The sequence below is a fragment of the Periophthalmus magnuspinnatus genome, chromosome 7 (assembly GCF_009829125.3).
Source record: "Periophthalmus magnuspinnatus isolate fPerMag1 chromosome 7, fPerMag1.2.pri, whole genome shotgun sequence".
Classification (NCBI taxonomy): Eukaryota; Metazoa; Chordata; class Actinopteri; order Gobiiformes; family Gobiidae; genus Periophthalmus; species Periophthalmus magnuspinnatus.
In genome coordinates, this window is record NC_047132.1 from 26,712,601 (window position 1) to 26,737,499 (window position 24,899).

General features: G+C 40.3%; 1 protein-coding gene across 1 annotated transcript in view; it reads right to left on the reverse strand.

The window, feature by feature from the left end:
• Positions 1–24,899, reverse strand: part of scn8aa (sodium channel, voltage gated, type VIII, alpha subunit a) — a 35,137-nt gene that overhangs the window by 7,193 nt on the left and 3,045 nt on the right. Inside the window, exons 3-21 of the mRNA XM_055223303.1 lie at positions 21,572–21,690; positions 20,636–20,725; positions 20,320–20,448; positions 19,004–19,095; positions 16,776–16,997; positions 16,388–16,451; positions 16,126–16,267; positions 14,932–15,138; positions 14,573–14,854; positions 13,691–14,005; positions 12,114–12,249; positions 11,643–11,881; positions 10,499–10,672; positions 9,629–9,985; positions 9,073–9,546; positions 7,360–7,477; positions 6,803–6,957; positions 6,186–6,359; positions 2,745–2,867 (exon numbers count right to left, since the gene is read on the reverse strand). Coding sequence (XP_055079278.1) covers positions 2,745–2,867; positions 6,186–6,359; positions 6,803–6,957; positions 7,360–7,477; positions 9,073–9,546; positions 9,629–9,985; positions 10,499–10,672; positions 11,643–11,881; positions 12,114–12,249; positions 13,691–14,005; positions 14,573–14,854; positions 14,932–15,138; positions 16,126–16,267; positions 16,388–16,451; positions 16,776–16,997; positions 19,004–19,095; positions 20,320–20,448; positions 20,636–20,725; positions 21,572–21,690 — 3,612 coding nt within the window. The remainder of the gene's footprint in view (positions 1–2,744; positions 2,868–6,185; positions 6,360–6,802; positions 6,958–7,359; positions 7,478–9,072; positions 9,547–9,628; positions 9,986–10,498; positions 10,673–11,642; positions 11,882–12,113; positions 12,250–13,690; positions 14,006–14,572; positions 14,855–14,931; positions 15,139–16,125; positions 16,268–16,387; positions 16,452–16,775; positions 16,998–19,003; positions 19,096–20,319; positions 20,449–20,635; positions 20,726–21,571; positions 21,691–24,899) is intronic.

Consider the following 24,899-nt stretch of genomic DNA (forward strand, 5'->3'; position numbering starts at 1 on the left):
CTCAGCTCACTACCAGTGTTAGGCAGGCCGAGCAGCAGCTCGCAGGCACACAGCTGAGCATGCATGTCTTTGGCAGACTCTTTTGTGGAGCCATATTCCCTCCTCATAATAGACAGACAGGAGCTGGAAAGCAGGACTCTCTTAGCAAGTACACAGCCTTCACTCACACATCCACTTAAATAAATCATAAATTACAGGTAATTCCTCCCTGATGAGTTCAATAGTTTAGACTGAATTGTATTCTGAGCAAAGTCTGTTTTACTCACTAAGAGAAAAACTCAAAGCTCCGTGGGGTCAAATTGAACCACTTTAAAGACTCATATTAATGCAGAAATAGGTCATGCTATGTGGAAAGCATTCTCAGAAAGAGGGAAAATGGCTTTCAAAAATGCAAAATGTGCATCGGCAGTTATACTACATGCGTGTTACATGGCATTGTGCAATCTCAAGAACCGCTCAAATAAATAAATAAATAAACAGAGTAATGAGTGGGTATGGAGATAATGACAGAGGAGATAATTGAAGTGTCACTCAATTAAGCCAATTTGTTTTCTTTTACAAATATAAAAAATATTGTTGAAATGAAGCCCAAGTGGTCTTTAGAAAGAAGTGTATCTACTGCACTGTAAAAAAAAACTGTACAATGGGGAATGTTCAAATTGTTTTAGTTAAAAGGGTGCAATCCTAGTTGAGGTTGGTCATTTTATGATACGGATGGATCTAGTGCTATTAGTAGATAACTAGAACAAAAATGTTCCTCATGAGTTTTAAAAACCTGTCTCAAACTCTCTGTCATCTCTCCATCAAACTCTGTTTATTTATTTATTGCTTTGACCTTTATTTTTCTCTATTCAGTTCAAAGAAAACGGCAATTCAATTAATGAACATAAACATTATAGTATAACTGATACAGCAGGATCAAGTCCCTCTCTATTCCTTTGGTAAGACTGGGCCACTCTTACCTTGGACTTACACCCCACAGGGGGACGACAGTCATAGGGCAGCTTTGACATTTTACAGCCCCATAATAAAGCAGGTATTCTAGCATTTCCAAACCCAAAATAAAATGGGTTCATCCAACATATTAATCATAGATGTAAAATAAAACCTTTATCATCCATAACGCCTATCCAGGGCCTAAAAAAATTGATGTCTGCTCCATGCAACGGCATCACTTTTAGTCACTGGATAACTGCATATGAATGTGGCTTCAATACTTTGAATATAATGACACAAGCCCTCATCTCCTGCTAGGATGGGAGTTTTGGTAGTTCATACACAAGGGCATAGTGTATAAAAACAACTGTTGTATTTGTCTATGGGCAGTCTACAGTTTGAATGGGCAGTTGTTGCCTCCCATTTTCACACCCTGTGTGAGTGGAAGGCAACATGAAGCCGGGGCCTGCTGTATGCTCTGTGTGTGCCATGGCATGACAGCTAATGTGTTGTGGGAAATGGCAGCTTTTCATATTTGCTAAGCTTCTGCCTGTAAAAAGAAAGGTCTAATCATATTATTATTATAACATATTGTAAACTATCAACCAGTCTGTTTTTATGGAAAGCAGAAGTTAACCTTGCCACCAAAGGCTTCCAGCAGCTCAGCTAGTCTAATGTTAAATTGCAAAACACGGTACATGGCAGAAGCTTGACAAATATTTTTCTCCCAAAGCCACACCACTGTAAGTGTGTGGTTTCTGACTGAGTCTTAGATGCAGAAAGATCCTGGACAAGCAGGAGAATCATGTGACCCTCTCTTGGCCCATCCTAGCCGAACCAGGTTGATGGGAGGGAGCAGTGGAGGATACAGGGTGAGAAGGAGAGGGAGAGGAGGATGGGAGAGTGCTGCTGCACATGTGGGCTGATTGAAGGAGGTGAAGAGAAGCTCAAACTAGAAGACAAGGCAATCAGTCCAAGAACAGAGAGAAGGACAGGGATCCAAATGTTTGAAGGGATAGAGAAAGAGACAGAAAGGCTACAATGACAACAACCAGGTGCAACCTAACACTACCGCCAGTCACAGGGATGACCAATCAAATGTCTGTAGGAAGAGATAGTTGAACAAACTGTATCTTTACTGGCATGTTTTACTGTTAACTATGAAACAGAGTCCTCTGATGGACTGTAACTAAGAAGATTGGTGTTTTGGCGCTGCCTGGTTCCTGCTGGTTGTTCTCGACGTCAGATGCAGTGAGGGATGAGTGAGAGTTGGGGAGAGGGTTATGGGAGCAGGGGGCATGTGAAGGGAGGGGGCACTCATTTGAAAGCAGTGGTTGACAATCAGCTAATTGTTGATTTGAATGCTCTATGAAATGGCATGTAAGTTTGGTTAGCCTTGACCAATTTCACACTGACTTCAGCCAATCAAGAGGAGAATAATAGGATGATCAGAACTCCTTATTTGTCAGTTTTGTGATGAGGCAGCTTTGTGTAAATAAGTATTTTTCTTTTGGATATGCTTTTAAGTGTAAATTTAAGTCTGAGTATCCAATGTTCAATTTGTCAGAGGTAATTTAACTTAAGTCAGTCCCCAGCTGCATCATGACTTATAGTTAAGCTCTTACAGAGGCATGGTACGAGATTGCGCATGGAAAGGTGACTTTTTGGCTTTCATTTGGTTGTTTAGAAAAAATACTCCAACAGATTGGAGTTTTTTTTGTCCTGAGGTTGTTTTAAATCAGTTCTAGCATGCTTTAAACTGTTGAATGGGCATGCGGAAGGATCAGCTGCTTAGCTTTGGATCTTACCCTCATCCCTTCAAAACGTGACAAGGCTCTGAGGGGTCTCAAGGCCCTTAGTGTCCTGAGTGATTTAATGGGCCCTAGATCGGAGTAGCCCAGCGCATTAGCTACAAGGCTGACTATAGACACCTACACAAAAACAGAGAAGCAAAAGAGGTTCCAGACTGTTAGAAGTGAGGTTCACTAGGGAAGAGCCGGCCCTGGCATAGGCGGAGAGTTGTTGACATACACACATAAATCTATGCATGTATATGCATGTATAATATTGCATTTATACATGTATATACACCAAGAGAGAAGGTCAGTGTTTAGTATAGGTTTTATGTGCGTAGTAATTTTAGTTGCAGGGATTATTTTTTCTGTTATTTGGGGAAGTTGACAAGATGGGGAAGTCCATTGTACCTGTAAAGAAACTGGTGGTTGAGAGAGAGAGAGAGGAGACATTATAGAGTATAAATTAGGCAGAGTGCTACAAGATATAGTTCAGATACAAGCAGAGTTGGGAGAGCAAGAGGAGAAGGAGTTCAGGGAGAAGGGAAGTGGTTACCCTGTAGAAGTTGATAAAAACCCAACAGACTTGAGAGCCTTACCCTTGCCCCTCTAACAATGTCTCTCCATGTCGCTCTTGGGCTGAGGCATAAATTCCCATATAATTTAAGACAGACAAACTAATGGAACCTAAGAGAAAGAATACAGGTAAACATGTACAAGTCTGTCATTTTATCATTAACTTATGTTAACATAAATTCACAGCATTAGAGTGAAAAGGGGCTACGTTCACATAAAATACACACAAGAAAGGGGACGGAGGTTAGGAGCAGACCAATTATGTTAAGAATAAAAGCACTGGATGGCACTGAAAGGACAGAATTACACATTGTACAGTCAACTTACACACAGGTACCAAGGATTAACACACAACCTCAAAGAAACTGGCACAGATCCACTTAAGACACCAAATTAAGACAGCAAATTATTCTCATTTAGAATTTAATGATTCGATCAAATGGATTTTAGTCTAAAAATTATATACAGTAGCTTTTAATATGGATGAATATAGTTTTAGGCACTTTTTACATAGGGACAGTTTGCCAGTTCCTTCCATATAAATAATTAAGATTAACAACAGTAAACACATGTGAAGGCACCTTGAACCAGCCACTGACACCAACTCGTCAAACTCACCGCAAAAAGTGCACAACATTCAAAGCTTACCAAAGTCACGGAGGGAGAATTACCCAAGCAAAATCTTAATTTGCACTGTAAATGCTGTGAATGGAAGGCCTGATTTTAAAGATGTCACAGATCATAAAGTACATAATACATATAATGCATTAGAGGTATTAAGCTGTTCATTACATCATCAAGTGTATTATTGCAAGTAATTCATTTAGCACATTTCAGGAAATTGCATCAGTATAAATAATTGTCCCGTTGTCCACATCTGGTTGACACAACAAATGTGGGAGGAACTGAGTCAAATAGAGATTTTGCCTGGATCTAAACTACAGTTTGGGGTTATTGTCACCTTTAGCCTGACCCCCAGACGTGCCCCCTTAGGGGTACCCGCTGGCCCCAGCTGAGCCAGCTGTGCAGTAGTGGCCTCAGCGTTGTAAGGTCCGTCTCATTGAGCTCTGCAAGGCAAGGCCAGTGACATCTGATGCTGTGGTCCCATGATGACGACAGCACAAACCAAAGCCAAATGAAACAAACTAAAATCAAAAGAAAGAAACAGAACAATGACATAATCTGAGTGGAAAAGAAAGATGATGAGTGAAGAATGACAGCTTTCATAAATTAACTAAATATATATAACTATATATATATATATATTCAAACTATCTAACATGAAAAGAAAAGTATAGAGGAAAATAAACCAAAAGGGATGAGGAAAAACACATAGGCTGGTCTAATGATGGTGCCCCATTTTGATAGAGTCCGATCACAACACAAGACGCAGAGGCCACAGCACAAGCCAAACTCACCACCAACAGGTTTTCAGAGGGGCGTTTGTGAAGACCAAACTTACCGCCAACCGCCTGTCACCACCATCATTACATCTCAGCACATTCTCAACACATTCTGGGTCATACTTTCAAAAGGTGTAGGAGGAGGACAAAGGGGGGAGAAAGAAGGGAAGTCAGTCTGTTCACAGCTTAGCAAACGTGCCCCAAGAGGCAACACTCTTACAGCAGGGCCGTCTGCAAAGGCATTGTCTCACTAAATATAATTTAAGTTGTTTAAGAGTAATGGTACTATTGTATTAATAACTGCATTTGATTTGTCTAAACTGGCCTCATAAAAGGTCTAATAAATGTATCTAAATATGTGAAGATACACTTTATATTACCATGGTAATGAGATTTATATAGGCAATACCTACTAATAGTTAAAACCTGTCATCTTTTCTGGAAGTAATGGCAACCTCTGCCATTGATAGGTATCCATTTATAAAGTATTGGTTGACAGTAGACACTGCGGAGAGGTGGTGGTTAAATCAAGTCAAAAGTCAGAAGTCTGGAGCATTCTTTTTTTCCTAATTGCCGGCACATAGCAAGCAAAAAATGCTAACATAATAAAATAATAGGTTATCCAGTCCTTGTGAATTGAAGGAGATAACAAGATTTCTACTAAATAACAAGTCAATATAAATTATAGTGATTCCAATAATTTATAATGATGATGGAAAAGAAGGAATGCTCCTGGATCTGTGCTTTCGGACTTTCTGACAAAGACAAGGAGCAGAAAAGTACAAGAAGAAAGGACAAAAGGCACATATCAAACATTGTACAGAGCAAAGAGACAGGAACTACTGTATCTGCTCTGGGTTTGACTTGAATATGATTTGGCTATGGGTCAGCTAGGATTGTTTCATTTACAGTAAAAGTAAATTAATGGTAATTATGTTTAACTATTTGGCTTGTCATGTGTACAGTCTCAAGTATAACCACACATTCAAGCATCCCAGAGTGTAGAATTGTGAAGCAGATAAAAACTGCTGCATGATGGACCTTAAATGTGACAGAGGCATGAATGCACTTAACAGGAACAGACACGGTGGTCTTGCAAAACACAGTCCCTGTAATCTTGTCCAATTATAAAACTGTTTTTAAAATATGCCACAACATTGACTTCCCATCATGTAGCAGACTAAAACCTGATTTTTCCCAGCTATACCACACCCAACAGAAACCACTGTGACACATTTAGATCTCTGAGTGATCTTACTTAACTTTCTGTGGTATTGACATGTCTTAGAGCCAAAACCAATTATCTATTAATTTGATTCCATTAATAAATACTTTGGTACCTAGATCACTGTGTGGTGCAATAGTTTTTGCTGTTGGGTTGTGGTGTTGCTGGTGATCTAATAAAATCCTCTTATTCTATTCAAAAACTATTCCTAACGATCAAACACAAATATATTGTAACAATAGGCAGACTTACATCGACAATGAAGAAGTCCAGCCAACACCAGGCATTGGTGAAGTACTTCACAAACCCATAAGCCACCCATTTGAGTAACATCTCCAGGATGAAGATGTAGGTGAACACCTTGTCAGCGTACTCCAAAATAGTTCGAATGGTCTTCCTCTGTTCAATGTATACATCCTCAAAGGCCTGTAGAAGACCATACCATCAGCCACAAAGGATTGGAAAACATGAAATATAGCATAAGATTTATTACTGTGCTAATTAAATTGAATACAGCAGAGAGAACCTTTCGTGCAAAGAATGATTTTCAAAACAAGTTTCCGCCTTATGAAAGATTACCGAGACCTGCAAGGTTAATGTAATGATATGTACTCCCCTTTTTTTTAGTAGAGTATGATATGTTTCAAACCGCCAAGAATATATATACACCATTTGATACATTTCACAGTCCATTACTCACAGGCCCCACAGAACCCTCCCCCAACAGAGCTGCTGAAGTGACTGCACCACCGGGAACACCTCCCCATAAAACTGCCCCATGTGATGTCCTATACTTCTGTCAGCACCAATTTTACTCCAAGCTGAGGTTCCTTAAATAATATTGTTTTTACAGAGCATAAGTTTCTCACCAGGGCACCACTACTGAGAAGGATCATGAAGATGATGAGCGTCTCAAACCAGTTGTGCTCGACGATCAGGTAACATGTCTTTCTCAGGAACCACCAGCTCTTCCCCCAGCCCATTGTGATGTCCACATCGCAGCACTTGTATTTGGCCACACATGCTGCAGACACAAGGAAAGAGCATTTTAATTATTACTTGTACTATAATTTCAAGTCAAACGGAGAAACTTTTCATTAAGACTGTACCACTTGTACAGTGGCAGATATTTCTGCAATGATTATTATACTATTTCTATAATAAATATAAAAAAACTTCACACTTTTTCTTCATATTGAAATATAACAACAACAAAAAAATAAAAAATACGAGTGCGCTTAGGATGAGGGAACATTGTTATAACGAGGTAAAAAAAAAAACTTTATTTAGCATAATATATCCCTTTTAAATTCACAAGATGTTGAACTGGATCATTTAGATTAGTGATAACGCATTTATATATGGCAAAAATCATCACAATATTATACTATCAATATTATGATTGGAATAGAAGCAGCAGTCTTACCATCTGTCCAACACGGCTCAGGTTCCATGTACTCCTCTACTGTCTCCACAACAACTACTTCTTCCACATCTGGCTTTATGTCTATGGTGCTGCCCTCTGATGAACTGGTGTCATCAAGCTGCAGTGAAGAACATGCATTAGTTACAACTGTGGTACAACATCCTCTCATGTTTATTTATTCAGAGGCTCATTTGAATAGTGACAAAACTGGCCTGTTGGTTTAAATGTGATTATTAAATACAGATACAAAAAATCCTTATAGGATGTGTATAAATAAAATTATCCTACTGTTAAAAAGCTATATTTTTAAAATAATGTTTTTACCACTACAGTTAATACAGCGTGTTCGGCACCAAAACATAGTAAATACATGTACATGTAGTTAGAAAAATGAGAAGAAGGCCTCACTAATTATTCCTTAGAGAGAGAAAAGATTCAAGTGATAGAAGCCCCCAACACTACATAACATCTACATGAACACTGAAATGAAAAATCAAGTGTCTGACCATCTGCCCATCTCAAAGTCTTCTAAATGCATTCTGTGAAACTACATGCATCAGCGGATATCCATTTCATCCCCACAGCCTGTCTGTCTTTATATATGACTCTGTTGACTTATGGAGGCCTATTAGACTCTACTCTGAACAGAAGAAAAGACAGCCACGCCCACGGTCTAGCAGGTCAGAGAAGGATAACACACTATGCTCCAACTAGCTGAATACAGTATTTTGATCACATATTGAATTAATAATATAATGCATTTATATAATCTCCTGACTTTGACACACTGCAAAATTAATAGAGCTTACTAGGTCTGTCACAATAATTACTATGTTGACTTATTATTGGCCTACCACCAAAATACATTCCCCAAATGTTAGTGCCATATTAACCATGTCGCACTCTGAGGACTTGAGTGAACGGCCTCCTGCTTGTGCCACGAGTCTGGACTAAACATGGGAAATCAACGTTTCAGTTTTATACAGCTAAAACTTTCTTCCTGAAGATGTGAGACAGGCCTCTACTTTGACAATGTTTAAATCAGTGTAAAAATAGTTCAGTTTAGTTGTGCATATTACTGAAAGGTTTTTATCCAACACTATTCTCTTTCAATGTTTATTTTATGATGATTATTTATATTTTGATTTGTTGCATTGTGATTTTAATGTCTTTCTTATTCTGTAAAGCACTTTGAATTACTTATACTGTACTAATTGTCCTGTATAAATAAACTTGCCTTGCTTTATTGTTCAATATATGATGGAAAGAGCAATACTTTCTCTGGGTCAATAAATCTCTGAGCAGGAAGTTTTTTTTCCTATTTATTGGTAGTGTTAAGCCTATTTGATAATATTTGAGCTGTAATTGGTCAAATAATTAGCATCTGTGATGCTTTACAAATACCAGAACTAATTACTAAAGTGTTTATTTATTTATTGATGGCTACATTTTTTACAATTTGGTTTACCTCGAAAAAGGGTGAATTAGTTTCAATATTATCATTTATCTGGATATTTTTCTGCCGCAATATATCGTACTTTGTATTATCAATACTTTACTGTTTTTGCCAAATAACTAACTGTGTTTGAATAAGCAAAGATGTTTGACAATGCATTTAATAGTAGTATGTAACTGAAGCTTTTTAAAACTAATGGGACAGGAAATGCAATATGTATAAGAAAGGATCATTTTATGTAGACTTAGAAAACCCACCTCTTTACTGTTTTCGATGTCTGACTCACTGCTGAAGTCCTCTGTATTGAGATTCTCAAAGTCCGATTCTCCCACAGCGATGGGCACACAGACGGTCAGGTTTGGGTTGTGGATGAATGACATGTGGGCATCGTCCAGCACATACTTGCCCACGCTGCTGCCAATGCCACTGGTAGTCCCGTTTCCATTCTTGGTGTAATCCAGGTCACGGTTGATGTCTACTCCAGTGTGATTAGCAATGCAATTCACTTTGTTTCCATACATATCTTCCAGTGGTTTTTGCTCATCCTCCATAAGTGGTTTTCTTAATAAACTGGCCATCACAATTCGCATCTTTGCTTTAAACCAGGCAATTCCCTTCTTGATACGCATAACAGAAATCTGCAAGTTGTTTGGTTCCCCATCATCATCTGTGGCGGCTAAGTTGTCAGCACTGAATGAGCTCAGCAGCAAGGCAAGAAACAGGTTCAACACCTAGAGAGGAGATGGAAAACATTTTTATTTCACTCACCCAAATCCTGCAGAATACTTGAAAATCATATTTCACCACACTCACCACTAAATTACCGATGACCATGACCATCATAAAGACAATGAGGCACATAGCCTGGCCTGCGACCTCCATGCAGTCCCACATGGTCTCAATCCACTCTCCACACAACACCCGGAAGACAATCAGAAATGAATGGAAGAAGTCGTTCATGTGCCAGCGGGGCAGCTCGCAGTCCTTAGCGATCTTACACACACAGTCTTTGTAGCTCTTGCCAAACAGCTGCATTCCCACCACAGCAAAGATAAAGACGATAATGGCCAGCACCAAGGTCAGGTTTCCTAAGGCTCCCACTGAGTTACCAATAATTTTGATCAGCATGTTTAGGGTGGGCCATGACTTAGCCAGCTTAAATACTCTCAGCTATAGTGGAAACACAGAAAGATATATAAAATTAGATTTAAATTTCACAGTGTAGCTTCTTTCTTAATACACACATCCCCAGATTGAGTTTGGACTGAGGTCTATTATAGTTCTAGGATTAGTTGTTGCTAGGCAACCTGGAATCTGACCAGCCATGTTTTCTCAGCTAGCAAACTCACAGGTGGATTGGTGCCTGTCCATGTGTCCATTGGATTATTTTTTAGTTGATTCTGTTTTAGAAGTTATTGTAGTAGTTGGTGGGGTACAAACAATATCTATTTCACTTTGCTAAGCTAACATGGTCCACGACTTTGGCTTCTCCCATTGGTAGCTAGCTAGCTAGCAAAAGGAGAAGCCAAAGTTCAGTTAACTAAAAGTTCAGTTAACTAGTAAAAAGAAATGATAAGGTAAGTATAATAGATTATGGAAATTAATATATGATTTAATATAATTCCACATTTCAATATAAATACTAAATTTCATGTTTTAGTTTTTTGGAAAAAAAAGATTTACCAAACGGAATGACCGCAGCACTGAGAGACCCTCGACATCTGCCAGAGCCAGCTCTACTAAACTCAGCGTCACAATGAAACCATCAAAGCAGTTCCATGCCTCCTGGAAGTAATAATACGGATCCATGGCCACAAGCTTAAAGAGCATCTCCCCGGCAAAGATCCCAGTGAACACCTGGCAGACAGGACACAAAACATGACATTGTTCATGTGAGTACAATAGCTTTCACTCATTCGTAATATCATGCACAACAACAACAACAACAACAACAACAACAACAACAACAACAACAAGCAGTCAAGCAACAGCCTACATATCAAAAAGGTATTTGGTTTGTGAGATTCTGTTTTCAGGTGTAGAAATGCACTATACAAGACTAGAAAGATTACCCAAAACTGTGAAAATTCATTATACAAACCACCAGTAAGGGTTAGTTATTGTTTTGTGGCAAAATTATGACTAGAGCCAAGACAAAAATCATGCAAATTCTATGAAGTGAAGTTTTATTCAATACAGCAGGTAACAGTATTTTTCAGTTGCATAGAAGTTGCAGTTTAACAAATCCCCTTATGCAACATAAATTATGCTAGACCCAGTGACATTTTGTCTCAGCTTTCCTAAAATACTACATTGAAAATGGCCAGGTTGAGTTATCTGTGCAGTGATTCAAGGCACCATTTCAGAGCCCTCATCGATCAAGCTCCATGAAATATTAATGTACGCCTCCCACCAGTCAGCCAACCGGTGAGGCTGGTCCTTCTGAAGCCTTACTCAACCAGAAGAGAAAAAACATGTGACAATGAAAAAGACAGAAAACGAGTGCAACAAACATGACAAGTGCATCACAGGAAACCACACACATTACACAGTACACAGTACACAGTACACAGATGAATAATGTGCTTTCTTCTTTCAAATCTCTGAAAGAGTTGACAGTTGTTCCAAAAATATCTCCAAAGGTCACCTATGAAGCATGCATGTCTTTTCTCTTCAGTCTAGTAAAACAGATTAAGTTCTCCAAGGTTTCAAAGCAAAATAAGGAGGACTGGAGACTTGGTGCCAGACTGTCAGATGACATTTCAAGATACATAATACAAGACATATTGAAACACAGAAATAATAAACACTAAAATAACCTACTCACCAAATTGCCCACAGACAGCATATGTTCAAAGTCAGGGGTCATCGGGTAGTGCTCCATTGCCATGAAGAGGGTGTTGAGAACAATACAAATAGTAATGGCTAAATCCACAAAGGGGTCCATCACTATAAGGTTCACAATCTCCTTGATCTTGATCCACATAGGGGAGCACTCCCAGATCAGGAAAGTGTTAGCAAACTTATACCAGCAAGGGGGACACTTGCGCTGAGACTCCTCCAGTTCTGAAGACATAGTGTGGATCAGTTGTTAAAATCAAACATAATTGCGTGCCAAAGAAATATGCATGCAATGGTAGTCAAAATAATTTAATGCATTGTATGTATCTGGTACTTGTTGGATATGCAAAGCAAATAAGCAGGAAATTCATGTCAAACTTCAATCAATGATAGCAGCCCTAGTTAAAGAATAATAATGAGAGAGAGCAGGTTAAATAGCTGGGTTAAATGGCAGTACCCTCCACTAGTGTGTTGGTAATGACGCTCATGACACTGTTGGCCCGCTCTTTCCGCCCAAAGGAGGTATTGAGCTGGTCCACAGACACCATCAGGGAGCCCGACAGCTTCTTCTTCACCTCAACCTCAGTAGTGGGCTGTCAGGAGGAGAGGAAGAATCAAGCACCCATGGAGACGACATGAACACCATCCCACAGCACCACCGGTGGCCGGCAGAGGGAAGTGCACAACAGCATTGGCAGGAAAAAGTAGTTGAGGATCAGATTGTTCAGAATTAGAATTAGGAACAGGACATTTTTCATTAATTTCTATCTCAATGCTGGTTTCAAGGAAGATGTGTGTATGCTGTAAATGCATGCAGGTATCAGCCAAAGTGGGAGCAGTGGTTTAGGGCCTAATTGTGTTTGAATGTAATTAGCTCATCCAGATTAAATCAGACATGAGACTTTGTGCAAGGAGAGCTGTTTTGCTTAATGCATCTTCAGTCCTGTCATGCAATAATGGAGGCTTTGCTGCCATTGCAATATAATTATTAGGTCAAAACTGGTTTGTAAAATATCTCCCAATTCTGGCCACTTTAACATGTATTAAAATCACATTACTTTATCTTCCTAATTTGAAACCATACAATTTATATTGCAACAATAGAGTCAGGTTCATATGAGGCAGATAATTCAGATTCATTCATTTGTCATGCACAAGCATGCTCCAAGTCAAAGAGAAGGAGAGGAAATTATAAACACCATAGTTTAAGATCTACTGCTACTACAGGTTATCATGCGTCATGTTATTTAGAGTCTAAATCTACCATGCTAACTACAAAGAGGACAGACTAGTTTACTAATGTCGACCAGGGGGAGTTTGAGAAACAGAGAAAGGTAGACAGACAAGGACAGCAGCCCTCCTTCTTAGCTAAGTGTTATTATTGAAGCCTTTCAGATGGTGCCAGCTCTATGTTTGGGGATATTAGCTGTGTTTTATGTAAATATATATGTGCACTGATCCCCTCTGTTTCCTCTGCCTCCTACTGTAGATCTACCCACTCAAGCTAGCAGAGGACCGGGTGCCTGCATGGAGGAGGAACACATCAACACACTGGACCATGTAAACTCTTCAGATTAGCTGTTTCAAAATAAACATTGAAATATTGTGCTAACACACATTTCCTGAAGACTTAAATACTGGTATAGACAAAGATCTAATGATGCTCCTGAATAACAGCTATTGTTAATATATTAAGTAGTAAGGTATATTAAAATATTAGGAACAGTAATAAACAGAACATATACATGAACCAACAACAAAAGAATGCTGGAAGTCACTGATAGACACAGTTTGGACTAAAATATCTTATGGGGTTGACTAATACTCTACACTTGTTTAGATATACTTGTTTCTCCATTCTTTGCCTATTCGGAGGGCAGCATACACTGCAGGGGCTGGGGGAGGGAAGGCGTGAGCACTTAGCCAAGAGATACATACGAAACTTGCAAGATGACAGAGTAGAAGATAGAATCAGAGAGAGATTCGGGCGGTAGGGGGCCATGCCTAGATAGGTCTACTCATTGACTTCCTTACACTGTCATCAGAATCTGCCTTATCTATTTTCACCTCAGGCAGAAGGCGTCCACCGGGCCCAGGGCCAATGAGAGACACCACGCCGTTGCAGTCGACCGTGCTGTTCCTCTTGCCGTGAAAGCCGGTGTAGCTGTTCCGTCTGTATGGGCTGAACAGGGACCCCCTCCTCTCCTCACACTCCTCCACTGTGCTGTGCTCATCATCAGCAAACTCATTCTCCGAGCCCACGTCCTTACTGCGGCCCTTGAAGCTAAAGATGCTGCTCTTACTGTTGTGTCGTGATAGGAAAGGTGAGCCTGGTATGCTGAGGAGTGACTGGAGAAGAGAGGGTGCACATAAATTACCATTAATTACTCCATCATTTTTGTTCTGTTCATCACATCTGGAGGTCAAGGGGAAAGAAGCCAGTTTGTGTGGGGTGTGTGAAATTAAGTGCAACCAACAGAGTTTTCCCCAAGGAGGCATTTCTGCTGTAGTGGTCATGTGATCTGTCATATGAGGGAAAATTCATAATTAGGTCAGCCAGATCCTTTTGCTGTCAAGGTCAAACTGGCAGGACGGGGATTCAGGCTTGTACCGCTCTTACACCAAGAAGACCATGAGTCATGAGAACAGCCATCTGAGCTGCTAGAAGTATTGATCCATGTATTACTAGAGCTGCTCATAACAAATAAATCACATTTCTGACCACATACACAATGTACAGCAAATATAGGTGGGATGTGTAACAGAGGCCAGTATACAAAACCAAACCAGTATTGATGTAGCTTTCAGTGGGCTCATGCTATAATAAGTTTGAATCTTACTCGGAACACTAAATAAATGTTTAAGGATTGAACATAATTGACTCTAAAGTACCTCAAACTGTCTGTATGTTCTTACTTGGTTCATTATGGAAGACTTTCGACCAAGGCGGTTATCGGGAAACCGGAAGCGACTCCTTTTGCTGCCGTCGTCTGACTCGGATTTGACAAACTTCTCACTGTCGCCTTTCTCTTTCTCCTGCTCTTTCTGACGCCACTTCTTCTTGCGATTGCGGCGCTCTTTGGCACTCTTGGAGCTAAGTTTTGACATCTCTGAAGAACTACACGATAGATGCCCCCCTCCATCGTCTTCTACTGCATCCTCTGAAACTGTACCTGCAGAGGTTGCCATAGCAGCAGTCTAGAAAAAAAACAGAAATCCAGCAAATGATATAACAATCGTGAGAGTGTTTAAAGTAAAGGGTGCTGATGGCTTACTTGGGCTTCTTCCTGTTGTTTTTTGAGCTGCTCCAGCATAGCTTTAAATTCCTCTTCCTTTTGCTGGGCTTCCTCCATCGTAGCCTGGTTCTGTTCCTCATAGGCCATAGCTACCACAGCCAGGATGAGATTGACCAAATAGAAGGAGCCCACAAAGATGACCAGCACGAAGAAGATCATGTATGTTTTCCCAGCAGCTCTTAGGGTCTGTTTAGGGGAAAGCAGACAGGGACACAGGGAGTGACCTCTAAAGTATGACCCTAAACTGTGTGCCAAGCTCAGCATCAGCCTAGTCAAAGAATGACTCATCACAAACAAAGATGTCAGCTCATTTGGCATTTTTGAGGATAAAACTTCAACTCAGCAGAACTGTATTTGCTTCCTCTTGACACTGTTTCTAGGATGGGAGCAGTAGTCCCTATCTTTTATTTTTACAAGGACCCCTGCTTTAGAGGCTCTATTAACTGCTGTGCAATGCACAATTCCAATCCATCCTTTTTCTGAAATTACATACTCACTTTAGGGCTCTCAGCATGGGGTCAGATATGTTTTAATTAAGGAGATATGCATTTTGACCTACTTTCCTGATGCCATAGTTTAATGCAGTGCACTCTTGGCTGTATTCAGAGCTAGCAATGTTGGAGGTTAATTCTATTCAAACTAAATTGTTGGCATCTTCTGTTTATTTATTTATTTATTTATTTATTTTTTGTTTATCTTAGAGCAAATAATGTCTTTAGGCACCAAAGCAAAACAGGACTTCCTTGAATAGAAAGGAGACAATCTCTTGTTCATTAATTATGAATGAGGTTGATATATTGCAAACTAAATGTTCACCATATGGAAAAGATGGTGACAAATTTTCACTTTTTTTTTTTAACAAAAATTAGAGAACTGCAGACTTTTTATTTCCAAAGAGGTTGTTGGAAGTTGAATATCTAAAAACAGAAATTTGAGATGCTCCTATCAGGTCCCATCTCTCACTGGACGTACCATATTCATGTATTTTATCCTCCATACTTTGGACTGCAGCAGCCAGACATGTAGGCCATGGCAAAGCACACTACTGCCAACAGTGTCCAGAAATATTATGGAAATCTATTGGTCTATTGGTATTTGCAGTTTTTAAATGTATTTATTTTTAATTTTTTATCAAATTCTATATTCTTTCATGTTGTGCATATGCTGACATACCAGCATGTAGAGATTTTCCCAGAAGTCCTGTGTCATGAGCCTGAAGAGAGCGAGGAAAGCCCAGCCGAAGCTGTCAAAACTGGTGTAGCCATAGTTTGGATTCCTCCCAGCTTTCATGCACATGAATCCCTCTGGGCAGCGGCTGAGGGGCGGAGAGAGAGGAGCAGTCAGGCAGCGGCCCAAAGTGACTCAGCGCTTCTTCTAATCAAATCTGAAAATCACAGTCTCACTGGGACCAGGAGGAGCAAGGACAGACACTCACCCAGAGTCCGAGCTGTTTCCACACAGAAGGGCATCTAACTGACCAGGCAGGAAGTAGAAGTTGGCTAAAGATGGAGAGACATGTACTCATTAGTCATTAGTAGCAAATGCATTTATTCTAATGCTCTGAGTGTACTATAACCACAATAATCCCAATAATCCATCTTGGGTAAATTGCATGGCAAAATGGATGGAGTACACAGAGGTTGTTTGGGATAGTTTGTGCCAGTGAAACCATTTTAAACCTATTTTAAGCTGATTATATATGCATATTCAAATGGCTCCAGTCTCCACAGTGCCAGAGTGACATATTGTTTTTTTGGTTGCAGCATATGGGCTGACTCATGCCCTACACTGCTGCCAGCTCACCGAGGCCCAGCCACACTTACTCTCGTTCATGATGTACTCGTCCCAGTCGAAGCCCCTGCTGCCGTTGGCCAGGTAGGTCTCGGTAGTGTTGATGGGCCAGATCACACACTTCTGCCGGAGATTTCCCATGAAGAGCTGCAGGCCGATGAGGGCGAACACACTGAGGCAGAAGACCGTCAGGATCATCACATCTGAGAGCTTCTTCACAGACTGGATCAGGGCGCCCACAATGGTCTTCAGTCCTGAGGTGAGCACGCACGTACACAGACCACACAGGTGATGCATGGCACATCCAGCCACCACATAGTCTTATGTGCATCAGTACTACTCATTACAAATGTAATGGCTTTATATGTTAGATATCTATTAACATATATGTATAGTATAATGCCTTATTTAATAAAAAAAACTTAAAGTTTTAATATACTTGTACTTAATAATTATTTCTGTTTAACTCCTGTCATTACAATGTTATATATGTTTTTAGTACTTTTGTTAAAATAAATGTAATCAAATGTGAATGAAAAAGCAGTAGTAAAACATACAGTACATTTACATATATAACATCTCTAGAAACAAAACAAACAGGAAATATTTAGGAGCCTTCCCACACTTTTCCTTTATATTTATTGGTAAAATTATACAAATTGTTTTGGTCATTATCATCTATAACAAATGTTTATAAAGTGAAAGAGAGGGGGAAGACTGCAGAAAAGTGAGAGGAAGTTTATAAGGAAGAGAGCACAGCAGCACAAAGAGGGCCATGAGAGGGACAAAGGCACATGCAGGGGCTGGAAAATACATGCAGTCATTTAAACTCCAAGGCTGAACAGGACCAATTCAATGCCAGCGCCGCTCAGGGCACTTTCTTGAACTGTCTTGTACGAGGTGTATAGAGCAAAGCACTGACTCCCCAAAACGTGACCCTGCAGTCTGTCTCGTCACATGTTCACTCCACACAGAGAGATTACCTTCGGACTGGGCTTCCTCTGCAGCGTTCACCCAAATCCACTGGGAGCTGGCAAGACCACACCCTGAATCTATCCAGTCCCTATGGCTGCATTATCAACTACATGATGAACCCAGACAAATTCTCAATAAATAAATGTAGGTTTCTAGTTAGCAAACATTAGGATATTGTGTTATTCCAAAAATAACCAATTCATGTGGTGTCATCCTCCTTTCCTATCTTTTCCTTTGATATTTTTACATTGTTGTATTGTGACAAACCCAGCAGGGTTTGACTGAGCAGGATTTGGTTTTACATTTTCCATCAATAGAAGTGCATCTGTTCAGTTCAGTGATTCAAATGTCAATAGGTCAGACAACCTTTGCGTCCCCAACCTCTATAGTCTGGATGTGCTGACACTTTCCTGTGCGTGGTATATCATTCACATAGGCCTTAACAAAATCAATCAATAACAAAGTAAAAACAAAAAAAAGAGAGGGCAAATAAAACTTTCAATGCCATTTGTCAGCCAAGCTCTTAGTAGGCTAGTATTATAAAAGCAAGTGACTCAAAAGCATCATGCAGCATAAGAGATATGTTCACAAACTAGGCTTGGCAGTCTTCATACATAAGTCATGGGTGTATTCTGTTGGGTTTATGAGAGTATGGGCTATGTCATTCCATATATGAGCATCAATGTTTAGCCTTTACAATCCAATTGTTGACATTGTTTATCTAGGAGGCTAGGGTTAAGGGAGAAGCAAATGGTTTGTTTTATAATAAAGGTTAACTACTCTGCCCTTTAAGGGTGTATTGGTATATTGCTTGTGGTCAGTAGTAGCTGTAGTTTATACTTGTGCTTCTTGTACTATTGTTGATATAGCTAAGCAACCTGTGTTGCACACAAGGTTTGCTAAGTCACTTACTTCTCCTTTAACTGCTGTAAACCAATGTAATACAGAGCTCTTCTGTGTGATATGGAGGATAGGAGGACGATGGCTATTTCTGTGAGCTAGGAGCGTGTTAAAAGTTATTTCTGGAGGGAAACACAGCTGCCTTTGAGATGGGCCTCATAATGAGAGTGCTACTGGGGCAGAGGAGAGGGCCCTAGAGGAGACTGCAAAGCCTATCAAAAATGTATTAGTACCATTTTTGATAATTTTGGAGAAAAAATAAATCAAAAAATGGTTGTCTCCAATTCTTTAGTTGTTGCGAAATCATAATCGTAATCATAATAAGAGTAGTGAGTAGAAAAGAAAGGGTGAGAGGATCAGCCTTAGTGTTTAAACTGAGTCTCACCTGGAATGACAGAGATTGTTTTGAGTGCTCGGAGAACTCTGAACGTTCTCAGCGCAGATACATTGCCCAGGTCCACAAACTCTGTTATATATCTGAAATAGGGGAAGGATCACACACAGAACAAACACGATGACAAAACCACACACGTCAAGAGCACAACACCAGCAACACCACCGAACCAGGAGGAGACGACGCCACTCACAGAGCCTGTCCACTGAGGAGAAGGGTGGAAGGAATAAGGAAAGAGAGACAAGACACAGAGCTAACACCGACCCGCCCCGACCGTCCCACCGCCCCATCCTGTCTTACCTGGAATTACAGAAATAGTTTTCAATGCCCTCAACACCCTGAACGTGCGCAGAGCTGAGACATTGCCTAGGTTTACAAACTCTGTTATATACCTGCAGGATCAGACCACAGTTACAAGAGCTGGTTATTTACATGGAGAGAAAGAGCGAAATACAGTCCCCTTATAACCCTGAGCTACACAGTGGGAGCTATGTATCTGTCAGAACCATGGAATCATCAAGGAGGCTTGGTCGCATTATTTTATGTAATCGAATTTCTCAAAAAACATTTCCACTAGTATGCAACTTATTTTAGTTCAGTAATTGCAGGTGATGAATAGAAAAATTCAGTATTCACTATATGAAACATTGGGTATAGTAAAAAAGCATTATAGTTGTTTAATTTAAATGTGTTAAAATTTTAAATGTGAAACCAGGCAGCAGCTGCGTAATCCCAGAGAGTGTTGTCATCATTACTAGAGTCTGCATTATAGACCATTCACTGTTTAATTATTTGATTTTATAAGTTTCTGGTGGTTAACTCAAACATTTTGTGATACCCTGTGAGACAACAGCTGTTGTGATTTTGGGCATTACAAAAATAAACTGAATTGAGTAACAGCAACATTCCATATACGCTATTTCACAGATTTGACCCCCTTTGTAAGCCCCATTGAAGTGTTGTATTTCTGATTACATGGCTCGGACCTGCCCTGTTCTGACTGTTGGTCCTCAGTAAGAATGTGAATGAGAGTGCTAATACAGAAGATGAGTGAACATTTCAGAAGTTGCCTGGAGGTCGCAGAGTGAAAACCTTCCGATCCCAATGAGAGGGACCACCAGAAACATCCAGAGTAAACAGAAGCACAGCAGATGGTTATTAGACAGAGGCAAGAAAAAAGAGGCTATAAGAACCATAACTAACAGACGGAGCTGCGATTTCTTCAGCTGCTGCTAAAAACAAACATATGGGAAAACATCTTCGCATCCTCAAACTGTTCATGATGTAATGCAAAGAGGTATACTTACGCCATAGAAATGACCATGAAGTCCAGCCAGTTCCATGGATCTCGAAGGAATGTAAACCCATCTATACAGAATCCTCGTGCCGTGATTTTTACAAGAGACTCAAATGTATAAATTCCTGTGAATGTGTACCTGAAAGACAAATACAGTGACAGAAGTGGAATTACGTTATTATTTTGAAGGATTTCATGTGTAAGAACAACAAGGAAGACACAACAACTTTTTGTCCAGTTGGCAGAATAGAATTTTTCTTTTACTATGGATCATACCTGGACGACAGACAAGGAAGACACAAGGTATAGGCAAAAATGATACTTACTCTACTTGTTTGGACCACTCGGGAGGATCGCTAAAGGTCATGAATATACAGTTGGTCAAAATTGTACACATAATGATCATGCTGAAAAGGGTGGAATGTTGGTTAAGGAAAAATGTGGAGATCGATTAACTAAATTGTTACACAATCACATTTTACATTAATTTCTCTACTGTAATATCTTTCACATTATTTCTGTGGTTACTTTATTCATTATAGCCATCAGTGGTCAAAGGGTTAACACCACAAATCTTCTGACTGCACTTAGGAGGGGTGGTTACACATGTCCACCACTGACGGCCATTACTCGAGCCATAAAATATTCATCTGCTGCATATTTAGCGGAAACACATTTTGGGCTTCCTCTCCAAATGACCAAACTATGGCACACTGTAATGCACAGAGCTTTCCGGTCCCTGAGAGCCGAGGAGCTGAGCAGTAACACAAGGATATTGTATAGTATGTAGGAGTAGTATTGTAGTTAGCATAAATAATTAAGAAAAGTCTCACAGTAATTCTATAATACAACATGGTGTGTGTATACAAACAGAGGTGACATGGTTTATACTGTGCTAATTTGCTTCAGATTTGTTGAGACATGTAACATGAGTGTAACAATAGACGTGGGACAGGCCTGTGTCTTCAGATAGACAGGCCATTGTTCGCTAATAACAAGCTTTACGGGCAGTGCTAACCTGGTTTAGTGTAGAGGATGACTCATCATTCTATTCTTTCTGTATTTTAAGCACAACTGCACATTCGATTATAGAAAACTTAACATGACAGATTTTTTGTATTTTTTTGTAATTTTTTCTCTTTTTAGGATTTTTTTTTACATTATTCTCACTGTATTAGAAGTCACATGAAAGAGGGAGCAGCATCATAATACACAGTAAAGAAACATTTTATCAACAGTGACAGGCTCATGTGAAAGGATATGAATGTATCAAAATTTTAATAGCGAATCGCCTAATTGGATTCAAAGGGCTTATGAAGTACAAGGCAGGTGTGGCACTAAAACGGAAGATTGTCTTCCCTTTATTTAGCACTATAAATGTCTGTTGAGAGAAAAAAAGAGAGAAAACAACAAATTAGTGAGCATACAAACCAACTGAAATAATCAACATGCTGAAGAGGTTCAATTCTATGTGTTTTTGAGTTTAGTGAACCTATATACAGTATAAATATACAACTACAATCCATAAATCATAGTTAATCACAATCAACATTATTGATCAATGAGAGGGAATGATAACTTGTCCCAGTCACTCATTGCTTGTGATGGTTTTGTTTTTGTCCAGTGGAAAAGCCCCTGAGCTGCTGAGACAGCACACATCAGTGGACGTCCTGTGGCTTTGGTGGTTTTGAGAGAAGGAAAGAGGACTGCTAAGGCTTTCTGTGGATAACCTCATAATTGTTTAAATAAAACATTGCAATTTGCATGAAACTTTAATGACACACTGTGCATTTGCACCAGTGATATGGACCTGTGTGCTTTTAACAAGGCATCCCTCACTACATTAAGGCCTGCAGAGAACAAGCTCAGTGCTGACAGCTAGAGACAGTGGAGACCGTTGGGCGGGGGAGTACAGTAAAACTCCTCATGCTAATGCCATATGATGTAGCCTGAGAACATCTAAAAGGAAGCTAATACACTGATGTTAACGTAATCATTTTAGAAACCAACATTACCAACCAATCTGAAATATTTCCAGTCGTGAAATGACACAAGATCTGTTTTTAAAGAACAGTGCGCTGTCTTAAATTATCAAGAGCTTGTTTTTCTCCCTCTTTCCAAGTGCGGGTCATCGCCTGAGTGAAGGCTGCCTTAGGACTCAACTCTCACACACACTTCACTGAGAGAAGCAGAAATGTCCCACTTGTCCCAAGACTATGACATTTTGCTAATACTACAGGCGGACGAACAAACAAGTTCACATGGTAACAAAAAAACACATACATGTAACACAGTCCACATGAATATTATTACACGCTGAAATAGCGCTGGGTATGTAGGGAGTCTTTTTCTGTAACGCATGACTAAACTGCTGCAAAGCTACTGAAATTTTCATTATATCGAGCTGAGGAGAAAACGGTGGAGAGCAAGTGAAAGCGGCAACTGTAGGAGCCACTGAGAGTTAGAGGAGGAGGAGGGAGGAAGAGGAGGGAAGAGGAGAGTTGGAGAAGGAGGGAGGGGAAAGGAGAGGGGAGGAAAGAGAAGGAGAGAGGAGAAAGGAGGAGGAGGAAGGAGGGAGGAGGAGAGTCAGAGGGGGAGGGAGGGGAAAGGAGAGGGGAGGAAAGAGGAGGAGAGAGGAGGAAGGAGGAGAAGGAGGGAGGAGGAGGAGAGTCAGAGGGGGGGGGGGAAGGAGGGAGGGTGGGAGGAGAAGGGGGAGGGAGGAAGAGGGAGAAGGGAGGAGAAGAGTCGGAGGGGGAGGGAGGAGGAGTAAGGGAGAAAGAGGAGGAAGGGGGATGGGCACAAACCACATAGCTCCAGCCGACAGGAGCTATAGCATCTGCCCCATGTAAGGGCTAATTCAGCGAGCCTCCTGTCAACCCTTGTGGTGGGGACTACATTTTATTTTTTATAGCACTTTGAGCCAGACAGCACCAGAATTAACACACACCCAGATGGTGCCCGGGTGAAGCTAAATGCTAAGAGCAAGCATCTCAAAAGAGCCAAATCATGCTATTTAAACCCCGTGTCTCCAAACAATTTACTTGTTTAAGTTAAGCTTTAATGCATGTTTCAATTTAACCATTATCTTGCATTTGTCCGTCCCACCTCTATCTCCGCTCCATCTCTCGCTTCTTTCTCCTTGAAAATAACCTCGCATCTATACACAGTGACGCCAGGTTTGACACGGCTAAGCTCGGCACAGCATGGCCTAGGCCAGCGCTCATGCAAAGACTGAGTGCTGCGTCATCACTCAGCCCGCCCCGACACCATCTGAAACAGGCTGGGATCTGAAGATTTGTGACCAGTGAGTCAATGAGCGGCCCGCCTTTACTTTACCCCACCACCCCCCCGCTACCAAGAGACGTGCAACTGGACAGGCCCCTCTGCACTGACAAAGACATACAGAGCAATGTTCCTTCACCAAGGTCAGCACCTGATCTGACGTCACAGCTGCTCTCCATGCCAGGACTGAAGCTGCACGCTCCCTTCAGCATAAGAATGAGCCTAAACTGAGGTCCATAATTAGATTTGCTTGAAACTGAAAGATGATAGGCCTACTGGTAAAAACGAGAGAGGAGGAGCTAGAAAGTTAGCACGTGTAAATGTATCCATGGGTTTCAGAATGATGAAATATGAGCACCTTTGTCACAGCAAGTGACAATTAATTACACAAAATATTATATTTTCTGAACGGAGGAAAGTCCTTAAAATGTCAACTATAACAGGACGCTAAAACCCACAAATAGCTTATGAGTATTGAGCTGGATACTTGCTTGAATAAAAATGCTGGTTGTTAATAATCACAATTACTATTTTTGTTTGCTGTTTTTGTAGGAATCGTGTCTTCTCCTTGTGCAGTGGACTGGAGTTACATAACCAGCAGCGTGCATGTTGTAAAGAGGAGGTATAAGAAAGACAGAGAGAGAGGCAAAGCGCACCTGCATACAAACCTACATGTGCTATCCAAAAACTCAAATAACCCCATAGTGACGAAACACTAATGCCACATTCAGGTGACACTGTGTGTGTTTACTAGAGTCAAATGAATACAAATGTAGACAAAAAGTGAAACTAATTGTTTCTTATACCACAAACTAACTGTTTGTTATACCAAGATAATTTGAAATGCAAGGTTGTTATATAAATTTTTAAAATAGATAACAAAAGATGCTTCCATGGACAAGTTTTAGCAGTGATGCTCAGGCAAAATAGTCAAAGCTAGCTTTCATGCTGACAAATTATATATTATGCTAGTGTTTTTTGTCATGTCTCCAGTGCTACATATTCTTCAAAATGGCTCCTGAATTTGTTAAAACTTTCTGCAAAGTCACTTTACCCTCCATCAACATCTGCAAGTCATGGCTACTATTTCATTTATGATTTCAGCCCCAATTAAAAATAGAGGAGAATGACGACTGTACAGACAGTATCCTGGCTCTTTGTAAGTGTCTTTGGTTTGACAGGTACACAGGGCTCCACTCAAGGTCACCCAGCAGCCCTCACACCAAGCGTCAGACATGACACAAACCCCAAAGGGACTCACAACACTTACCCTTTAAGACACTCCTCTGAATATCTGTCCAGCTACAG